At 41.6% G+C, this 22,795-nt stretch overlaps 1 protein-coding gene across 1 annotated transcript in view; it reads right to left on the bottom strand.

Moving 5' to 3' along the window:
• Window positions 1-103: 103 nt before the first annotated feature.
• LOC121688526 (transmembrane protein 236-like) overlaps window positions 104-22,795 on the bottom strand; it is a 42,701-nt gene continuing 20,009 nt past the window's right edge. Inside the window, exons 3-5 of the mRNA XM_042068164.1 lie at window positions 10,833-10,905; window positions 3,178-3,301; window positions 104-2,403 (exon numbers count right to left, since the gene is read on the bottom strand). Of these exons, the coding sequence (XP_041924098.1) occupies window positions 1,724-2,403; window positions 3,178-3,301; window positions 10,833-10,905 (877 nt within the window). The 3' untranslated portion in view covers window positions 104-1,723. The remainder of the gene's footprint in view (window positions 2,404-3,177; window positions 3,302-10,832; window positions 10,906-22,795) is intronic.

Below are 22,795 nucleotides of genomic sequence, written 5' to 3'. Positions count from 1 at the left end.
AGTTTTTTGCCTCAAAAGTAAAGCCAAGACACGTCTGTGAAGTTAAGGATTTTAACCGCAGGCTGTGAAGTTAAATACAGGTCTCTTTTACGGAGGAAACCCATGCTAAAATAAAAGTCTGTAGTCACGGAAATGTGGTAAAATTATTTAAATAGATTAAGAAAAAGCCTTCGTTATGGTCACCACTATGGTTGAATTGATTTGTTCAGATTCACTGAAATTGCTGCCTTGGCAACGCTACATCATGGCTTCGGTACTTTATTGAACACTAGTGCTAATACAGACCAGTGGAGCGCTACACACGGGTAAGCTGCTAAGTGGTTAGCTTTGCATCGATGTTTAAACTGTAACATTTGTCTCCTCTATAAGTCATATGAGTATACTTGTGGATGATATAAACTATGTTCTCTATTTTCTGTTAAAAATGAATTGGGACATTTCCTTGCAATTTTTCCCCATTCCCCCGCACTGGTGTAATTTTGTTGACCAAACCGGGAATAAACATTATCTTGGCTTCCCTTAGAAAAAGCCTAATGACGTCTAATGTCACCAGTGGTTGTTTCTAAAGATACTCTTCACAGATGAGAGCCACATGTATCATTTCTGAAACATAAATGCTGCAGATGATATTAAAAAAGCAAACGGAATACATCTTGCTATCAGAGCAGAATTACTCACTGGCTCAGAAGTACAAGGTAGAATTATGCTTCATATGATTGCCTAAGTCACAAATTCAGTGACAGACCAAAAAATTAATTTGTTGATTAAACTGTCCGTTTAGCACCCAATTAAAAAAGCAATTGTGCACGGCCCCTCCCCTTGACATCACTGCACCTAGCGCAGATCTCACAGCCGATGAATCCCAGAGAGTCTGAATTAGTGAATTCCAGAGAGTCTGACTTAGTGAATCCGAATTAGTGAATCCCAGAGAGTCTGAATTAGTGAATCCCAGAGTCTTAATTAGTGAATACCAAAGTCTTAATTGGTGTATCCCAGAGTCACAGCGCTTTCAATCCCAGTGAGTCTTAATTAGCGAATCACAATCACAGCTCTTTCAATCCCAAAGAGTTTTAATTAGGGAATCCCACAGTCACAGTGTCCGAGTGTCCGAGTGTAATCTAAGAGCCATGGTGGCCGAAGGTCAGAGTTACAATCTTAATGAGCGAAACATAATCTAATAGAGTCATCGTGTCTGATTATCAGAATATGGAGTCACAGTGAGTCACAGAGTCAGAGAATCAGTAAATCGGAGTGTCAGTGAGTCACAGAGTCAGTAAGTCGGAGTGTCAGTGAGTCTGGTGGAGCTGACAGCACAGACGCAGCGATCAGCAGTCATCAGACACACTCTCACTGCCTTGAGTGCAGCAGAACTGATCTGGTACTCAGTGGGCAGTTGCTGTTCTTTGCTGCCCTGAGCAAACATCGGAGACAATCCATCAGAGCAGGCTCCATTAGTCCTCTGAGGTCCCAGATCACAGCCACCATTGTTTTTCTCATCAGATCACAGCCACCGTTGTTTTTTTTTCATCAGATGGAGCCACCGTTGCTTTTCTCATCCATTGGGCCAAGCGGGTGCCATTGTTTTTCTCATCAGATGGAGCCACCGTTGCTTTTCTCATCCAATGGGCCAAGCGGGTGCCTGTCCTCTCAGAACATCCTCTGTGTGTTAAAGATCCGCAGCTTGGTCATGAAGTTGAAGTAGATGTAGGCCAGGCCTGTCCTCTCAGAACATCCTCTGTGTGTTGAAGATGCGCAGCTTGGTCATGAAGTTGAAGTAGATGTAGGCCAGGCAGACCAGCAGGTTCTTAAACAGGTAGAGTAGCGGCGAGATGCGTCCGAAGGCACCCAGCAGCGCCCCCCTCAGGAACAGGAAGGGCATGTCCTGCAGCAGCACACCCAGAGGGGCCAGCAGAGGGCAGCAGGGGGCTAGGATGAGCCGCAGGCAGGACAGGAAGCCGCAGATGTAGAGTGGGAAGACCCAGCGGGAGAAGCAGACGTCCGGCCGCCCGCCTGCTCGCAGCAGCTCCGCAGTGTCCAGCCAGAACAGGAAGGCGTGGCCAAACTCGTCCGCCCGAGCGTCGCTCGCCAGCAGTAACCGCAGGGGCCCAGAGTACGGCGGTGGGAATCGCATCGCCGTGACGACCGAGGACGTGGGGCTTGGGTGTGGGCTTCCCACGGGCACCGGGCCGAAGGGGCGTGTCCTCGGGTCTGTCCCGCCCACAGGCATGCCTGCGACCGTCCCATTGGCCTCCCCTGGTCGTAAAGGTCGCGCCCCGTTCTGCTCGGCCCCGCCCACAGGAAGCGTTGCTGCGGCAGCTGTGCCCGTTGCCGTGGCGTTGACAGGCGTCACTGGCTCCAAGTGAGTCAGAGTGGGGATGTCCGAGTCTCGATCCAGCTCACTGGCTGTAAACAGAAATACACACATTCACACACACACCAAGATATACTCACACACACACACACACACATAGTCCAGGGCCACTAATTTGATGATGTAGCGCACACTATGTTTGACTACCATGCTGAGTAAACCATGCGGTGATAACAGGCAGTGGTACCAATATTTACTCATCTGTTGACTCTTGGCAGAGTACAATGAGTCAGCTGAGGCATTTGTAGCATTTCTTAACATCTAGAGGAACATGGCAGAGGTTGGCTTTAAGTTCATGAGTTCAGGAATTCATGTACCTAGAATTTCCTCTTCTGTAAATTAGCTAACTGATTTTGCCCTGAAATCAAATTAGTATTTAGTTCATGCATCTACATCTACTATCATATATACTGTCATATATTTATAATAATTCCTATAATAATAATATTTAAATATAATAATCCCACTTACTATAAACTCTTACAATTTACAATATCATATGAAACATATAAAACATCATATGTTTTTCTTAGAGACATTTACAATCCTTCACATTTGAGATTAACTAGAGATATATATTTCTTGTGTTCTTTTTTTCTTTCTTTTTGATATGTGTGTGTGTGTGTGTGTGCATGTATGTGGTGTGTGTGTGTGTGTGTGTGTGTGTGTGTGTGTGCATGTATGTTGTGTGTGTGTGTGTGTGCATGTATGTGGTGTGTGTGTGTATGTTGTGTGTGTGTGTGTGCATGTATGTGGTGTGTATGTGTGTGTGCATGTATGTGGTGTGTGTGTGTGTGTGTGTGTACCTTGTCCAGTAAGTCTGCAGTGGCGAATCCTCTCCACAATGTCAATGCATATGAGTGAGAAGAGAACCAAAGACACGGGAAGCTCATCAAACGTGTCATAATACATGTTGTTAACCACCTGCACCTGAGAGAGAGGGAGAGAGAGAGAGAGGGAGAGAGTGAGACAGAGAGAGGGAGAGAGTGAGTGAGAGAGATAGAGAGAGAGAGAAAGAGAGACAGATAGAGAGAGTGAAATAGATAGAGAGAGAGGGGGAGAGAGGGAAGCTCATTAAACGTATCATAATACATGTTGTTAACCACCTGCACCTGAGAGAGAGGGAGAGAGAGAGAGAGAGAGACAAGCTTAACACCCATTTAGTCCTCAAACCATGGAATTGTGATGTGACGGATACAAAGCCAACACCGTACCAGCATACATAAATACATTAATACATAAATACATTCATACATAAATACCAACATACATAAATACATTCATACATAAATACCAACATACATAAACATTTATACATAAATACATTAATACATAAATACCAACATACATAAATACCAACATACATAAATACATTCATACATAAATACCAACATACATAAACATTCATACATAAATACCAACATGCATAAACACATTCATACATGAGATACATTCATACATAAATACATTCATACATAAATACCAACATCCATAAACATTCATACATAAATACATTCATACATAAATACCAACATCCATAAATACATTCATACATAAATACCAACATATAAATACATTCACACATAAATACCAACATACATAAATACATTAATACATAAATAAAAACATACATCAATACATAAATACATAAATAACTCCAAAAGAAGCAGCCCAGACCCTACAATTGGGCAAAATAGCTGTGAAGCTGATTCACACACAATTATTTTTCTTTCCCCCAAAAACTATATTTGGTAACTTCTGTAGACGTCCAAAATGGGGTGGGATGATTGCATTGGGAGCACTGGGGTGTCAGGTGGGACTGTAAAAAAAGGTAACATTTTGGCCCAAATTTTAAGAAAATTTTCAGAAATTTCAGAATCTCTTTAAGAGATTTAACATGTGTGTATGTATAGAATAGAGATTTAACATGTGTATATAGAATAGAGATTAGAGATTGAACATGTGTGTATGTATAGAATAGAGATTAGAGATTTAACATGTGTGTATGTATAGAATAGAGATTTAACATGTGTGTATGTATAGAATAGAGATTTAACATGTGTGTATGTATAGAATAGAGATTAGAGATTTAACATGTGTGTATGTATAGAATAGAGATTAGAGATTTAACATGTGTGTATGTATAGAATAGAGATTTAACATGTGTGTATGTATAGAATAGAGATTAGAGATTTAACATATGTGTATGTATAGAATAGAGATTTAACATGTGTGTATGTATAGAATAGAGATTAGAGATTTAACATGTGTGTATGTATAGAATAGAGATTAGAGATTTAACATGTGTGTATGTATAGAATAGAGATTTAACATGTGTGTATGTATAGAATAGAGATTAGAGATTTAACATGTGTGTATGTATAGAATAGGATGAAAGTGTTTGTTGACTAGATGTTGGGTGGATGAAAGTGTTTACTGACTAGATGTTGGGTGGATGAAAGTGTTTACTGACTAGATGTTGGATGGATGAAAGTGTTTGTTGACTAGGTGTTGGGTGGATGAAAGTGTTTTTTGACTAGATGTTACTGTAAATCCTCAATTTATGGCCAGGATTCTATTTATAGCCGGGCCTCGGATAATAGCTGGGTCGATTTGGACAAATAAAGGCTAGAAGACATTGTTTCGATTTAACTCAATGAAAGAAAATAGCTCTTCTTATATTTTATATTGTTGGTTAGTTTAATAGGCCACCGGCCTCAAAGTTGCAAGCCTACTGAATGAAAACTCTCCAACACTCGCTCTCGCTCTCAAGCTACCAGTCTCTTGCTGCCCCTTCTGAGCTTGCCAGAGGCTGAAGCAGTTACGAGGTCTACAACATTTAAACACAATTGTTGCCGCGAGGCATTCAAGCCTACGGATTTAATAAAAAAGTAGGCCTAAATCTTACATCATTAAAAAATAACTACATTTAGGCTACTTGGCTACGCAATAAGATTTCCATTAAAGCAGGGAGTGTGTGTGTGAGGTGGGAGTGTGGGGGGTAAGTGTGTGTGGGGGGGTAAGTGTGTGTGTGTGTGGGGGGGGGGGGGTTGGTGGGAGTGTGTGTGTGTGTGTGGGGGGGGGGTAAGTGTGTGTGTGGGGGGGTAAGTGTGTGTGTGTGTGGGGGGGGGGGGGGGGGGTAGGTGGGAGTGTGTGGGGGGGTAAGTGTGTGTGTGTGTGTGGGGGGGGGGGGGGGTAAGTGTGTGTGTGTGTGGGTAGGTGGGAGTGTGTGTGGGGGGGGGGTAGGTGGGAGTATGGGGGGGGGGGGGGTAAGTGTGTGTGTGTGGGTAGGTGGGAGTGTGTGGGGGGGTAGATTGCAGTTATGTCAACGCTACAGCTCTCTTCCTGTCAAGAGGAATAGCAGGACGTGTGTGTGTGTGTGTGTGTATGTGAGTGTGCCTATGTGAGTGAGTGTGTGTGTGCGTATGTGAGTGTGTGTGCGTATGTGTGTGCGTGTATGTGGCTGATTCAGCTGGTTATGTGTCATCAGCAGGAGATTAATGGCTTTTTCTCAAAGTGCTGAAATCAGGACACACTCAGGAAACACACACACACACACAGAGTGTAGAGAGAGAGAAAGAGAGAGAGAGAAATGGCTAAATCGTTGAAATCATGTGTTCATGTGTGTTTGTTCTTATGCTAACTAAGCTTGAGAAGGCACCAGGAAGTTGGATAAAATGCTCTCCCGGTGGAGCTTGGTCTGGTGTCAACATACAAATGTTAAATCTCTATTCTATACATACACACACGTTAAATCTCTATTCTATACATACACACACGCAAAGTAGCTAGCCTACGTCCAGCTGTCCCGAGAGATCCCCTCGACCAGACAGTGAAGTGCTGCACCGCTCACGGATGGATGGAAGGATGTCCGATGCCCAGCTAGGGCAAAAGCTAGCCATAGCAAGCTCTCAATGGACAAATGTCAACGACATCAGCTGACTTAGAAGCAGTAAAAAGGACTAAGGACGTAACTGCTTCAGCCTCTGGCAAGCTTAGAAGGGGCAGCAAGAGACTGGTAGCTTGAGAGCGAGAGTGAGTGTTGGAGAGTTTTCATTCAGTAGGCTTGCAACTTTGAGGCCGGTGGCCTATTAAACTAACCAACAATATAAAATATAAGAACAGCTATTTTCTTTCATTGAGCTAAATCGAAACAATGTCTTCTAGCCTTTATTTGTCCAAATCGACCCAGCTATTATCCGAGGCCCGGCTATAAATAGAATCCTGGACTTACAGCAACACCTACTCAACAAACACTTTCATCCACCCAACATCTAGGGCCCGTCCACATGGAGACGCTTTTTAGGTTAAACGCAGAGGTTTTGCTTCGTCTTGGCCGAGCGTCCAAACGAATCCTGTAAATGCACTGCCCGAAACCGCACTTTTCTGAAACCTGGTCCCAGAGTGGAGAAATCTGAAACCGTAGCCCGTTTGAATTCGTTTAGACAGCGAAACCGCACATCCTGCTTGCGAATCGATGATGTCATCACCACACCTCAGCTGCCCTGGACTTGCACTTATAGTATTGCCTAACAATACTAGTTTTCATACATGACATTACCTACGATTACACTCCGTAAGATAAATATCACAACTGGTGCTGCGCAGCGCCAATAGCTTATGACTTGGTGGACTGAACACTGTTTTTTTCCCGGTGTTTTTTAATGCATTCTAGCTACTGTCAGTGACGCGAGAGAACTTAAGTTATTAGGAAAGTGCGGTGTAAGTTTAGGCTACATTCATTTGTGCGTAGTGCCAGTGTCATTCATTTATTTTACATGTCTTACAACATATATACATGCATTCACAGTCGAGTGAAATCAGATATAAGCATACAAAGACGCTTAGAACTCACGTTAAGCCGATGGTAGCACACTGAATGCAAATGCACGATTTGATTTGATGCAGGCAAACGTATTGACTGTTACTAACGAAGGTTTTATAGCAATATTATAAATGTGGCGACAGAATAGCCTAGAACGTGGGTAAGCCTTGCGTTTAGTAGCCTAATTGCGGTGATGGCCAAAACTAATGTGAATCACGGACTATCCTACAACCAAAGAAAGTAAAGGTGATTAGTAGGCCTACCTGCGTTAGCCAAATAAAGGACGGGACTGCACCCTTCACAAACCGTAAAATAAAGTTTATTAGTTTTACAGTTGACTACAGTTGACAGTTCACCATCAGTCCACACAAACAATTCTGGTTTCCTTGCACTAGCCATTTTGTCATAGCATATTCTGTCTGTTTGTAAAGCACAAACTTTGGTCAATTTCTGTAAAGAAACAGTGCCACCTATAGGCCTGGGGTATGAGGTAACGTGTTGAGTCGTGTTGAGATAGATCCGTTTGGACGCAAATATTCTTGATGCGGTTTCAGGGAAGACGGAGGAAAAAAAGATCGGTTTCGTACGTGTGGACTAGCCCCTAGTCAACAAACACTTTCATCCACCCAACACCTACTCAACAAACACGTTCATCCACCCAACACCTACTCAACAAACACTTTCATCCACCCAACACCTACTCAGTAAACACTTTCATCCACCCAACATCTAGTCAACAAACACTTTCATCCACCCAACATCTAGTCAACAAACACTTTCATCCACCCAACATCTAGTCAGTAAACACTTTCATCCACCCAACATCTATTCAGCAAACACTTTCATTTCAGAGGTTGCTAGGTTACGGGGACGCTGGCGAGACACGCCGCTCCGTCTGGCATCATGTTTTTGTTTGTTTTTATGTAATGTTCGTAATTTTATGTAATGTCATTGTTTATTTTTTGTATTGGTTTGTCTAGTTAAATGTTTTCCCTATTTATTTACGCTATTTTTAAGAGTTTTCGTGTTATTCTTAGTCCTTTTTACTGCTTCTAAGTCAGCTGATGTCGTTGACATTTGTCCATTGGGAGCTTGCTATGGCTAGCTTTTGCCCTAGCTGGGCATCGGACATCCTTCCATCCATCCGTGAGCGGTGCAGCCCTTCACTGTCTGGTCGAGGGGATCTCTCGGGACAGCTGGACCTAGGCTAGCTACTCTGCGAAAGCTGTTGCTGACCTGCGAGCTGCCTTGCCAACTACAGACTAACGTTAACGGTAAAGAGCTGCAATTTCACGGAGCAACAAACGGTCGCTGTTTAAGTCCACCGAATTGCGGATCTACACGATCGCCCAGTAGCCTACTTTGGACTGTGCTTCCAGTCATCTCCAGACTGCGGTCTACAAGGCCTAGCTTCTAACGTTAACATTATATCCAGACTGCCAGTGAATTCACCGGGTTGGTCAGTTGCTAAAGAACTTTGTTGGCATTGCATCGGTTGTGAATACACAGCTCTGTGCGCAGTTTTCACGGATCATCATTGGACATTTTCAGCTGGTTTGGAAATTGGACTAATTTTAACATCACTTTTCCCCCTTTTTAAATATATTTTCTTTTTTTATTTTGTTTATTTGTTTTGTTGTCTGTCTTGCATGTCTTGGTGTCACGGGTACGTTGGCGACTATGCCGCTCCGTCCGGCTTTTTTTTTGTATTTGTTATTTTTTAAATGTATGTGTCATGTCTTGATGTCATGGGTATGCTGATGACTACGCTGCTCCATCCGGCATCTTTTGTCTTGTTGTTATGTGTCTTGTTTGTGGAGCACTTTGGATTGCACTATGTGCATGTTAAATGCGCTTTAAAAATAAATCTGACTTGACTTTCATTTTTCATTTCATATTTATTATACAGGAAAGTATTAAAAGTAACAAAGTTACAGTTTAAAACGGGCCTGACTCAGTAAAAAAACTGATTTCCAGCAGGTTCCTGTTCTGCAGCACATATAACAAGTAACAGGGACAGGGCACATCACACATCATGTTTACATACAACACAAAGCAAACATATAGACATCAGACTTAGCACAGACAGTGATAGATAGAGGTCAGTGTTTGCAAGTGTATGTATTGAGGAGTAACAGTTTATAGTTTTTTTTTCATTGTGTGCTGGATTGTAATTCTCTGATGTGTTGAGGAATGCCACTCCAAACTCTAGGAGCCGTATGTATGAAGGACCTCTGGCCAAAGCCATTGTTGTATGAGGGCACTGGGTGGAGGGCCGTGGAGACTGACCTAGTTACACACACTTGAGGCATTTTATGTGTTGATAAGAGAGTAATGAGTGTTTGTGAAGTGCTGTGTTGGAGTTGAAAATAAAAAGAAATAGCATGACTGTAGATAAAATTTTGAAAGGTCAGAGCATGTGATTGAGTGAGCGCAGTGCAGTGGTGTGTCCATTTGGGAAGATTCCATACAAATTTTTCTTAGGGTAACACTTGGGTTATAGGGTAAAAACTACCTATCGCCGGCCCCAACGATAACGGTGATAAGCCATATCTCAGGATAGGAATGTCCTAGAGACCCCAGACCAAGTGTCCTGGATGCCTTTCTTCAAGACAAATCGATAGAGCCCAACTGTCCAACTGTGGATTTTCAAAGCTCGGTAATATAACCGTGCGATGGGTTCAGTAACTTCCTTTGTGGTGAGGGACCATATTGGTAGACAGTATGAGATGGTTGAGAATATAATCGCTTGCAGATAGGTTTTGGAGACAGTAGAGGATAGGTATGATCTGATCTTGTTGTATACATATAGTTTCTGATTTAACTTTTTAGCTAGCTTGGAACCGTGTTCACGGTGTGAGTCAAGTAGTCCCAAAACTCCCAAACTCCCAAATACTTATATGATTTGGTGATGACAAGAGTTTGATTTGAAAAGATTACAGAACTGGTGATGGACAGATGCTTTCTGGGTGAGTGGAAATACATGCATTCAGTTTTTTAACATTGATTGTTAAGTGATTGTCATTCAACCACTTATGTAAAAATTGAAGGCAGATGACAGTTTGGAGTTTATCATATCAGATAGAAAGAGCACAGTGTCATCAGCATACATTAGGCATTTAGAGTATTTACACAAAGCTGGGAGATCATTAATATAAAGAAGAAATAGTAAAGGCCCCAGAATGCTTCCCTGTGGGACACCCATACCACATCCCAAGGGCTGAGATATTGCATGGTCAATTTTGACAACTTGTGATCTATCAGTTAAATAAGAAGAGATCATGTCTAATACTGAGGGCGATAGGTTAAAAGAGTGAAGTTTGGATAATTAAATCAGGTGTCTAATACTGAGGGCGATAGGTTAAAAGAGTGAAGTTTGGATAATTAAATCAGGGGGTCTACTGTGTCGAATGCTTTACGGAAATTGCTCCAGTAATGTGTCTTCTATTGAGAAAGTTACACATTTCCTCAGTGAAAAGTAGTAAAGCAGACATGGTGGACCGTTATGCACAGAAACCATGCTGGCAGTCACTGAGCCTGTTACTGTTTTCTAGATAGCGGCTTAATTGATTGTGCAACGTCTATATGTGTGTATATATGTGTGTGTGTGTGTGTGTAACGGGTTTGACAGATTACCTCTGAGCTGGCGATAAGGAAGGCAAAGCAGGGAAGAGTGGACAAGATCACATAGGCCAACGCCACGGGTCTCCTGAGAGAGAGAAATCATATCATTTGATGTCTAAACTGTGAGAGTGAGAGAAATCATATCATTTGATGTCTAAACTGTGAGAGTGAGAGAAATCATATCATTTGATGTCTAAACTGTGAGAGTGAGAGAAATCATATCATTTGATGTCTAAACTGTGAAAGAGAGAAATCATATCATTTGATGTCTAAACTGTGAGAGTGAGAGAAATCATATCATTTGATGTCTAAACTGTGAGAGTGAGAGAAATCATATCATTTGATGTCTAAACTGTGAAAGAGAGAAATCATATCATTTGATGTCTAAACTTATATACTCCTGTGAGAGAGAGAAATCATATCATTTTTTGTATAAACTTATATACTCCTGTGAGAGAGAGAAATCATATCATTTGATGTCTAAACTTATATTCTCCTGTGAGAGAGAGAAATCATATAATTTGATGTCTAAACTGTGAGAGAGAGAAATCATATCATTTGATGTCTAAACTTATATAATGGACTCTTTGGCAAGAGTGATGGGACATTAAAGGGTTAGCTCATGATCCTGTGGAGATGAGGAAGATGTGTTATTTACGTACGAGTGATGATGAGGAAGATGTGTTATTTACGTACGAGTGATGGGACATTAAAGGGTTAGCTCATGATCCTGTGGAGATGAGGAAGATGTGTTATTTACGTATGAGTGATGATGAGGAAGATGGCAATGGACTTTTATGCTGATCTGTATGGGACTTCTAAGTGTGATCCTGCATACTTAGGACAACTGCTGGAAGGCCTTCCAATGCAATACATCATCTTACAGGAAGTGTCTGAGGTTGTCCAGCAGCTTTCCAAGGGGCGTTCAACTGGAATTGATGGCTTGCCTGCGGCATTTGTTCGATGTTTTGAGGACCCTTAGGCAAGGACTATATTGAGATGCTGCAAGAGGTTCTCAGGAGGAGCGAGCTGCCGGTTAGCTGCAGGAGAACAGTATTAGGTCTGCTCCCTAAAAAATTGGAGACCCTTATCTTTAATGGGGTCGATTTACTGTCCAAATATTGTCCAAAGTCTTAGCCAACACACTCAAAAGATATGTGGATGTTTTAATCGTAAAGGACCAGACATATTGTATCCCAGGTAGGACTAGATCATGGCCAATTAGCTTTTAATGAGAGACATTATAGTGTCAATGGGAAATAATCTTGATCTTGCTTTTGTGTCTATTGATCACGAAAAAGCATTTGATTGGTTGGGGCATGAGTACCTCTTTAATGTCCTGTAGGCCTTTCGGTTTGGAGAAAGATTTGTTTCCTTTCTAAGGTTACTGTACAGAGGGGCATCAGTTATAGATAGATAGATATATAGATACTTTATTGATCCCCAAGGGGAAATTCAGGGGGTCTCAGTAGCATACAGACATCACACACAACATGCACTTACAGCAGAAATGGTAAATATAAGTATAAGTATAAACATATAACCAAACTCCACTGTACAATAGAGACAGTAGGAGATAAGAAAAACTAACAAAACTAAATACTAAATATACTATATAAATTAAATGTAAAAAATCCAGTGTGCTTGAGGGTGATCAAGCATGAGACGCTTGTAGTGACAGGGCCTGTAGTTCTGTGTGCATGGTGAGGTGCTCAAGAGAGTGAGTGTCATGGTGAAGGTGCAAAAAGTAGTCCAACATTAGTCCAACAGTGCAATAATAAGGTCTAGAGACCAGCATAAATAATATGGACAAATAGGAGAGTAAAGTATAATGTAGACAAGGTAATATAAAAAACTATAAAAAACTATGTCAGTGCAAGAACAGGTTGAGGTAATAGGGTTACAGCCCTTCAGTATTGTAGCAGAAGCCATTGATGTGTGCTAATATAGCATGAAAAACAGTGTAGCAGGAGTAGTAAAAACATTAGGCTGTGGACATTAGTAAAACAGTAGTAAAACAGTAGAAAGGCAGTAGTGGGCAGTCAGTACTCAAACATGGAGAGGGTGGAGAGGCAGACAGACTAAGCAGAGAAGTCTATCTCTCCTCTTCCCTTTAGTGAAGCATTGAACTTCCTTCTTCTTTGTGCTTCCTCCCCAGCATACCACTGCATAGAAGAGGACGCTGGCCACAACAGACTGGTAGAACATCCTGAGGAGCTTGCTGCACACATTGAAGGACCGCAGCCTCCTCAGGAAGTACAGCCTGCTCTGCCCTTTCTTGTAGAGTGCGTCAGTGTTGGCTGACCAGTCCAGTTTATTGTCCAGGTGGAGACCCAGATACTTGTAGGTGCTTACCACCTCCACATTGACCCCATCAATGGAGACTGGTAGCAGAGCGGTCTTAGACCTGCGGAAATCCACCACCATCTCCTTGGTCTTTGAGGTGTTAAGTTGAAGGTGATTGAGTTTGCACCATTGCACAAAGTCCTCCACCAGGCTCCTGTACTCCTCCTCTTGCTCGTCCCTGATAAACCCCACAATTGCAGTTTCGTCAGAAAACTTCTGCATGTGGCATGACTCCGTGTTGTAGCAGAAGTCAGATGTGTACAGGGTGAACAGGACTGGAGAGAGCACAGTTCCCTGTGGTGTTCCGGTGCTGCTGATCACAGTGTCAGAGAGACAGTTCTTCAGTCTTCAGTTCAGCTCAAAGTAGGAGGTGGGCTCAGTTTCCCAGTCCCGGTTAAAAGGGGGGCACGACAAAGGCTGTAATTAAAGTGTAATTTCGTCTGACGAGATGAGACGAAATGTGTTCGTCAACAACTTTTTTTTCCATGACTAAGAGATGAGGACGATACGGCACCGATGTCCTGAAACACTGAGAAGACTATATTAGCATTATTGTTGACGAAAAAAGTTGAGACTAAAATGTTTTGCATTAAATAAAAACTAAGATAAAATCTCTCTTAATTTTCGTCTACAAAATGAGACGATAGAATATCTAGTTGTTAAGCTTTCAAAATATTCAGAATGAGTTCATGCTCAGCAGCTTTCTGTAGGCTAGGCTAGGCTATGTGCTGTTGCTGCAACCCTGTAACTCCATGGATATTTCTGCCCGAGTTATACCACAACACGACATACTCGTAAGTAGCAAGCTAAGCCTTATACCACAACACAAGTTAGCAAGCTAAGCCTTATACCACAACACGACATACTCATAAATTGAAGCTTCTCTCATACATACACAAATTAACATCCCCCAGAATGTCCATACGAAAATGTTCAGCAAGTAATGTCACCTATTTAACTAGTTACACTGATGATGCAAAGTTTGGTGAATGCAGGGCTCTCAAGTGTCACACATTGAGCGTGACAAGTCACTCATTTCGGTCTTTAGTCACGCACTCCCGCCACACATTGTATTTCTCATGCAGAAATAAATATTTATGATATATTTAATATGCTGCAGCGCCCACATTTTCTATGGCTGCGCTGCTCTCACTTTGGAACCAACAGGAATCAAGCGCGTCTCCCTTGGAGACGGTTCTACCAGCCAATCAAAAAAAAGAAAGGGGCTACACAATATCTAATCAGAAAATAGCACTACTGTATGTGGGTAAGATTTAACACAACAACCAATGAAAAAAAGCATATCCTGGAATTGTTCACATGATTCTGCTACCGAAAGTTTCGTTCACCCTCAGAGGAAACCACTGGAGCTTCGAACATTACTTTGAGCACAGAGTAAGTCATCTTTAAATGTTACAACAAATTCACAACTTGTTTGACACAAACAATGACAACTTGACTGCTGTTAGAGAATGTTTTCCAGATAGCATCAGTTGTTCATGAGTGTCTGAACTTAGCCAACAGTTACAGCCATTTCACCGTCAACACCTGCTCAGGGGGTCGTTTCCAGAAAGCGTCGTTTGCTAACTTGTGTCGCAACCAGTGTTGCCAGATGCCAGCAAGGTTTTCCAGCCCAAAACCTCGTCAAAAACCGCGAGAATGCACAAAAAAACGCCCAAATTTGCTTTTGCTTGTTTCTCATTTAAACACATTAAAATCATTAACAAGTTTTAAAATGACCCATTTTTCGACTTAGCCTATCCAATTTCAGAAACAATATTCAATCAAATGAACGCAAAAGTAGGCTACACGGACGTCAGACTATTATTCTATAAGCTTATGTTACGGAAAATAATGCAATAGGCTAAACATAGACTATTAATCTGTCTGTTTAGTGTCAATAGACGCTTGGAACAAAAGCATTCAGTAGGCTAGCCTAACATAAAAACATTGAGTGGATATATGAAGAGTGTCTTGCAGATGCAGTGCGTTCATAACTGGTGGGCCAACTGTAGGCTACACAAAAAATATTTCCATAGGCCTACCCCAAATGTAGGCTAAAGGCTTGAGTTAAACTTGAGTCTGACACCTGTGATTTAGAACAATTAATTAATAGCCTACCTAGGCGCTATATATTCCCTGAGACAGGCAGTTAGGCCTAGAGTTTTCATGAAAATCGCGCTGAATAGGCTATTTAGGACAGTGTCAGTGCGCTCTTTGCAGAAGCAGTGCGTCCATGCATGGCAACTACACGCAAAAAATATTTTCATACGCCAGATATAGGCTAAAGGCAAACTTGAGTTTGACACCTGTAATTTAGAACAATTAGTAGGCCTACCTGACAGGCAGTTAATCCTAGTTTTCATGAAAGTCGCGTTGAACGAACAGGGGTGTCAGTGCGCTCTTTGCAGAAGCAGAACGTTCATGCATGGGCCATCTCTACACAAAAAACATAGGCCTATGGCCCTAGGCCCTTCGTGAAAATCGCTTTGAGCAATTGTTATTAGGCCTAAAAATAATTAAAAAGTTCTAGTAGGCCTAGGCTTTGTCAAACTTCCTCAACAACTGTCGGGCTGGACGGAACGTGGGCCGTAGTCCTATGTCAAGCCATTCGCGCAAGACCTGCGCACATCCATCAACCCTGAAAGAAGGGGTAAGTCCATTCTGTCTCGTAGGTAATCTTTCAGCAGTGTGCACATTCGTGAAGAGATTGACTGTAATGACAAAATGCTCTTTGCCCACTTTGGCATATTGACATTGTCAGTCAGCTAGCTAAGTTTGAAAACCCCGCGAGCTGTGTGTTTGAATGGCGGTCTGCGCCAGAGTAGGGGAGAACCGGACTGAAACACTTTTTAATTAAACGTAATTTACAAAGACATCGTAAAACACTGAAAGCTAATATTTTGTCACAAGCAAACTACATCGGTCCTCTGTCAAATACAGTTGCATTTTCAGCTCTGAACAAAACCATTCAGGATTTATTTAAGGAGAAATCGAACATGCGTTTTGTTTCATTCGTCCCTCCAGACCGGGATAAATGAAACGACATGGGGGACGAAAGAAACATACAGCTAAAAACTTCCCACAACTTCAATATTTGACAACATCATGAATGGTACTTGAAATATGTGTTAATTTGGATAAATTACTGCTGGGCTTTACTGTCTGCTGTGAATATCTAACAACCAATTGCGGTCATTGTGAAGCGCATATCTCGCGGTTATGGAAATACCATGCACTATGCCATTTATATGGCTAGAATGCATGTTTCGATACATAAGGTGACGTGAGCTGAGAGTGTCTGTTGTGAGTTTAGGGGGGCACGTCAGCCAGAGGGTGTGTGAGTGAGTGAGTGAGAGACTGCTGCCTGCTGACCAGAGACGGTCGCTGGAAGAAGGGTCTGAAGTGCCTTTGTTTCGGCTACAAAAACCCGCCGAACTGATCCGAAACCAGCCCAATTTTTATACACCCGCCCAAACCCATTTTTGCCCGCAAAATAGATTGCAAAACCGCCCAATTGGGCGGGAAACCGCCCAATCTGGCAACCCTGGTCGCAACCTTGGTAGTACACTCCATCGTTCTTGGATTTGGTGTTTCTAGAAAGGGTAGTTCGAACTCTCAATCGCAAACAAGGACGCAAAGTTTGGTCATTTGAACTACTGCCCCTAGGCAGTCGCACTTGTGTCGTTCCTTGGTAGTTCCTGTTGGTGTCCGGAGTGCCCAACCAAAAACCACAACCGCCTAACCAAAATTTGCGAAGTGGATGTTTATCTCGTGACTCAATGATTGGTCTATCCTGTAGCTTAATTTTGATTAAGACACTGCTCCCCTACTTGGCTCATTCTTGCTATTTATGTTAATTAAAGTATTGCCTTGATTTTAGTATTATAATCTTCACAGTCCCTAACATCAGCAGTGTTAAATGGTGTAGTGGCTAAAGCAGATGACTTATTATCCCAACGTTGTAGGTTCGATTTTCTTATGATGTGAGATTGTCCTCTTGCTTCTCGCTACCTGCAGGTGAACTAGTGTGACACGTAGATTCAATTGTTTTTGACTGATGTATTGTACCTATGGTCTCTCGATGTAGAGTAACTATATACATAAATATGTATGGTCAAAACCTATTGTTGTGTCTCGTAGGCCTACTCTTACTCAGAGATGAAAAGAAGAGACAGGATGCGAACTCCGGCCGAGCGCGCAGTGCACCAACGCGCTGCCGTTAAGCCACGAGACAGTTGATAACCTATGGGATACCCAGATATTTGTCCAGGCTATATATTTTTTCCAACACAGATATTTAACACAAATAATGACTCATATTGGTCTGCTTAAGTTAACTGTTTTATATGCTTGCAATAGGTTTAGGTTTTGGCTGATGGCAATGACAATACCAGCATTAATCACTCGGTTTAGATTAGAAACATGTCGACATAGGCAGAACAGAAACAGAACATTTCTAGGGGGTGGGGTATTACACGTTTCCACTGTTTCCACCAATGATATGTATCGCTGCATCATCAACAACGTTGTTGGAACTATGGTGTTCGAACGTCGGAGGTAGCGAATTGCGACACAGGTACGATGCTTTCTGGAAACAGGTGTAACAGTGTCGTTGTTTGGTCGCAAGTTGCGTCGTACCATGGTGGTTAAGCAACGTCGTTGCTAACTTTTCTAGAAACGACCCCCAGAACAGTCTAGGCCTAGTCATATTTTCGTTTTCATACGATGACTGACATATTGTCACATTATCAAGCTTAAAGTTAGGCACCTTGCCTAAATTCAGGCGTGAGCTGGTATGCTTAAGATTTGAAAATAGTCAATGAGACAACATATGACGTCCTCATAAATGTCTGATAACTTCAGACATTTTTTATAGCTTTAAGTCCTGCATTATAAGCATCTCCCTGTCACCAAATAGGCTCATTATATTTATTAGCACTAAATAAATAAAAGTAAATAAATAGGCTAAGTAAATTAAAGGGCATTGCAGTCGATGTTATAGGTCACTTTTAAAATCTTGTCATATTTTATCATTATATCCTGGCCATAAATGCATCAATAATTGCATCTGTCTTTCAAAAATGTCAGGTAAAAAGCAACAATCAAATGCCTGACCTGTTTGGAAAGGTGAGACACTGTAATTTTTTGCAATCTGAATAACTGTGTGTGATGTACTGATAGAGTTACAGAGGCTAGAATATTGTTTTCTCTTTCTGCCGGATAACAAGCATCTCTGAACTGACCACATTTCAGACCTCTAGGTCAGTTGATATGACTTAGAAACAGAACTGAGACCTAGAATCAGGTCGTGTGAAGCTGTGTGCAAAAGTAGATCAATATAGAATGAACAAATGAGTTTAGCCCATTATTTGCCAAGGTATGTGTTTTGTCGAATGCCCTATGGAAACTCCCCATAGGACTTTTGGTTATCCAAAATGCTTACTGACAATCAAATGCTTATTGCATATGAACCCTTTAGAAGCATAATCTTGGCCTCAAATGCAAGGGGAGGTGGCCTCAAATGCAATTGTACTTCAGGGGTTCTGATATGGAATGACTACACTAAATATGGAATAATTACAAAAAAAATATTTTGATTAAAGGTTGTATCAGTGATTTCAGGCCCAAAAAAGGCCCAAACATAAATGATCACATTCATCTAATCTTTCCTAACGATCCGCTAGCTGTCTGCCCCATAAGCAGGCCGTCAAAAAAAACATGTGTCTGTAGGCAGCCTAGGCTCCGAGATCTGTACACAAAAACAATTGCTACCAACAAGGGTTGGCAACCCACTTAAAGGCAAAATAAAGTGTTTCAACCAATAACCGACGAGATGCGCGTTTAGAAGAGTTTTAATTGCACGGGAGGAAGGAGGGAGTAGCGAGCTAGCATTTGCTACATTTGCTGCCATGGCTAGTCTAGCAACTCTCCGTTGGCTTGTGAGCTGTAAAAATTAAACTTCTATCAGGCCAATCAAATTGTGTATAGAGACAATAGGCGGACTTAACATAATGATTGATGGCAGAGTTGCAACGGTTTGGCTTGAATTCCCTGCTACTTGAAAACAAAGAAGATGATTGTTGCTGTTGGCAAACAGCGTGACACGAGTTAAGCTTTTTTTAAGTTGGCAAAAGTTTGAACTAGCAAACTAGCTCCGCTGGTAGGAAAACGCATGGGACTCTTGAAAGAAAACGATTATCCCGCCCCTCGGACTGAGCACTGCCAACAGTGAGTGCCCAGACCCTACATTTTAATGGCTCGTCAGGCTATTAAACTAGACTAAGATGATGAGACTTTTAGTGAACTAGTGTTAATTTTGTCACCTATTTTTAATTTAGTCTTAGTCTTAGTCTTGTGACGAAATGTCCTTTTTAGTCTTTGTCATATTTAGTCATTCAAATATCATTTTTGTTAGTCAAGTTTTAGTCAACTAAAAGTCTCGTCATTTTAGTCTAGTTTCAGTCAAAAGAAAACTAAAGCTATCTTAGTTTTAGTCAAAACATTTTAGTCTTTTTTTATAACAAATTATTTCTGATTACCATTTAACCCTCTAGGCGCCACTGTCGAGTTTACTCGACAAGATGCGGTACTGAATAAAACGGCCGATTTAATCAAATAGGGTGTCATATTTCGTTCGACATCCACTCCACTAGGTGGCAAACATGTCATACGTCATCCCCGAGTCCGAAAAAGGTCATGGTTTAAACAAAACTTTTGAGCTACAGCGCGTGAGAATCAGTGCGTGCAATACCGGAGCTAGTGCGCGTGTGAGCCACTTAGTCAGAGCGATATTGTCAACGTTAGCGAGTATTTGCATTAGATTATCGTCTAATGGCATCAAAAAAGTTTACCTGAAATGAAGTGTTGGGTCTTCTATTCGCGGACCCTGATTCTGAAGGGGAATATCTGCCTTCAGGAAATGACGGTGATTCGTTTAGTGAGGCTTCAGATGCGTCCCTGCCTTCAATGATGCAGCTGGACAAAGTGAGAGTTTACTCCATAGTTTAGCTTACACCAAGCACAAACGTTGAATCGTTTGCCCAATGTCACTGGTGGGAATAATGTTTCACGGGTTCGGAGCGTTCATCAGGAAGTTAGCAGGGTGTTAGTGGTGTGGCGAACAAGGCTGGAGGTAGCCTAATAGCGCTAGCTTCTGTCTTTTGCCTCTCCACAATCGCGGCGACAGTAACGTGGTGGAGCCTTTGTCTAATGCGACTGGGTATGTTAGACGAGGTCGAAGTGCTCATAGGAGAGTTAGGGGGGAACGTAGTGGCAGTGTGGGGAGTCGCAACGAGAATGACAGTAGGCCTAGTCCGAGCTGCGCAAATTCTCTCCACTCGGCGCGCGCGAGGCAGATCTGGCCATGCTGCTCGCATGGTGGAGGTGGTGACACGCTCTCTCCCTCTCCCACACACACACACACACATTAGGTCATGCATAGTCTATCACAAGATGATGGGAATGCCGGCCCTGTATGGATAGGGAGTCATTATCTCTACAGCAAAAGGCCTGCTACATAAAAAAAAAAAAAAAATGTCAGCCATTTATTAGTAATGATTTACACTGTTGATTTGCTATCTATTTCCCTGATCATTTAGGACATACACTATGTGTTCCTTTTTGTGTGTTCATGTCCTTGTGATGTGTGTGTCTTTGTCAGCTAAGAAAAAAAACATCAACAAAAACAACAAAAAGAAAAAAAATACTAACATTGTCTCTTGTCTTGTCTCGTCATCTCACTCCTGATCTGTGCCTTGCCGTGGCAAATGAGCTTTTGAACTAAACAGGTCTTGTCTACTTGTGTTTGTGTGTCATCTGAATAATCTATATGTGCCCCATACATGGAATCAGAGTGCCTACTGTATGTAGTAAATGGAAAATCTCTACAGCAAAAGGCCAGTCTACCGCTACATGCATTTGGTTTGTTTCGGCCATTTATTAGTAATGATTTACACAGTTTGTTCACTACTTACTATTTACCTGAGCATTCAGTATTGTGCAATATAGCATACAGAAGGTGAGGGACATTTTGGGGGGAAAGAAGTGGTGCATTTTATCATTCAAACATGCGACTTTTCATGAAAATTCTATAATCCAAGATGGCCGCCACCATATGACGTCATAATATGCAAATTAGATATAAACATTTAATCTCTACATAAACTTTGGGTCATCATTAATATTTCTCTAATTTACAGAAAGTCTCTATCTCTTATCACTTTTAAGATATAGCCTTTTGAAATGAAGATGTCAAAATTGATCGTTTCGGAAAAAAACCTCTGGCGCCTAAAGGGTTAAGTCAAATAGTGTTTCACACATCTCAATTTTCCAACAATATTATGTGTCCACAGGGCTACTCGACTGTTATAATTACTCATTCTGATTTTTTTTGTCAGTCAGTACATGCACAGGTAAGTCGAGCTACAGTTATAGCTCGGCTGGGATTTGGCCATAGACAGTAAAAGATTTGACTGGACCACTGTCATGATCTTCATAGACCAGTGTTTCAGTGTCCGCAAGCTATCCCAAGTGGTCCACGAGCAGACGTGGTAAAATATAATATAGATGAGTTGTTTGCAATATTGAACCAACTTGTATGTAAATTCAAACTGTTCTACAACACTGTCTATGTCAGATATGCCAGTTTAAATCATATGAATCCTCTGACACAATTAAACAAAGTGCAGAGACAATAAGCAAGGTGGTTCAGTGAGTAGGCTATTGTGTAGGCTAATATACTGCTAGGTCAATTTTTTTTCTTTTTAGCTAGGTGGTCCGTGCGTTTCTTTTTTATTGATTAGTTAAGTGGTCCTTCATCTGAAAAAGTTTGAGAAACACTGTCTTGGACCAAAGTATGAATGTTTTACTCCGCCACGCTAGATGGCGATATGCGCCCAAACGCAACACAAACTCTCAATCTTAGCTAACTTGCTAGCGAACTTTCCATATTAGCTTACTTGCTAGCAAACTTTGCATCATCAGTGTAACTAGTTAAATAGTTGACATTACTTGCTGAAACTTTTCGTATGGACTTTCTGGGGGATGTTAATTTGTATATGTATGAGAGAAGCTTCAACTTCTGGGTATGTAGCATTGTGGCATAAAGCCTAACTCTGGCAGAAATCTCCGGTGTTTTTGTTCCATGTAGTTTCCTGCTGCAGCCACAGGGTTGCAGCAACAGCACGTAGACTAGCCTACAGGAAAGCTGCTGCGCATGAACCATGAACTCATTCGTAATATTTTGAAAAGGTAACAGCTATTCTGTCTTCTCATTTTGTAGACGAAAATGGAAGAGAAATTTTATCTTAGTTTTTATTTCAAGCAAAACATTTTAGTCTCGTCTTTTTTCGTCAACAATAATGCATCTTAAGATAGTCTTAGTCAGTGTTTCAAGACATTAGTGCAGTCTCGTCATCGTCTCGTCTTAGTCATGGAAAAAAAGGTTGTTGACTAACATTTTTCCTCTCGTCTCGTCTGACGAAATTAACACTATAGTGAACTAAAACTTGACTAACAAAAATGTGCTGGGCAGCAACTGCTCTATGGGACAGATCTGTGCTGCTCTATGGGACAGATTTGTGCTGGGCAGCAAGTGCTTGTTTCCTCCTGAGGAAGGTAATGCCAAT

Source organism: Alosa sapidissima, chromosome 17 (genome assembly GCF_018492685.1).
Source record: "Alosa sapidissima isolate fAloSap1 chromosome 17, fAloSap1.pri, whole genome shotgun sequence".
In the NCBI taxonomy this organism is placed as follows: Eukaryota; Metazoa; Chordata; class Actinopteri; order Clupeiformes; family Clupeidae; genus Alosa; species Alosa sapidissima.
This window is presented reverse-complemented; position numbering and strand designations above follow the sequence as displayed.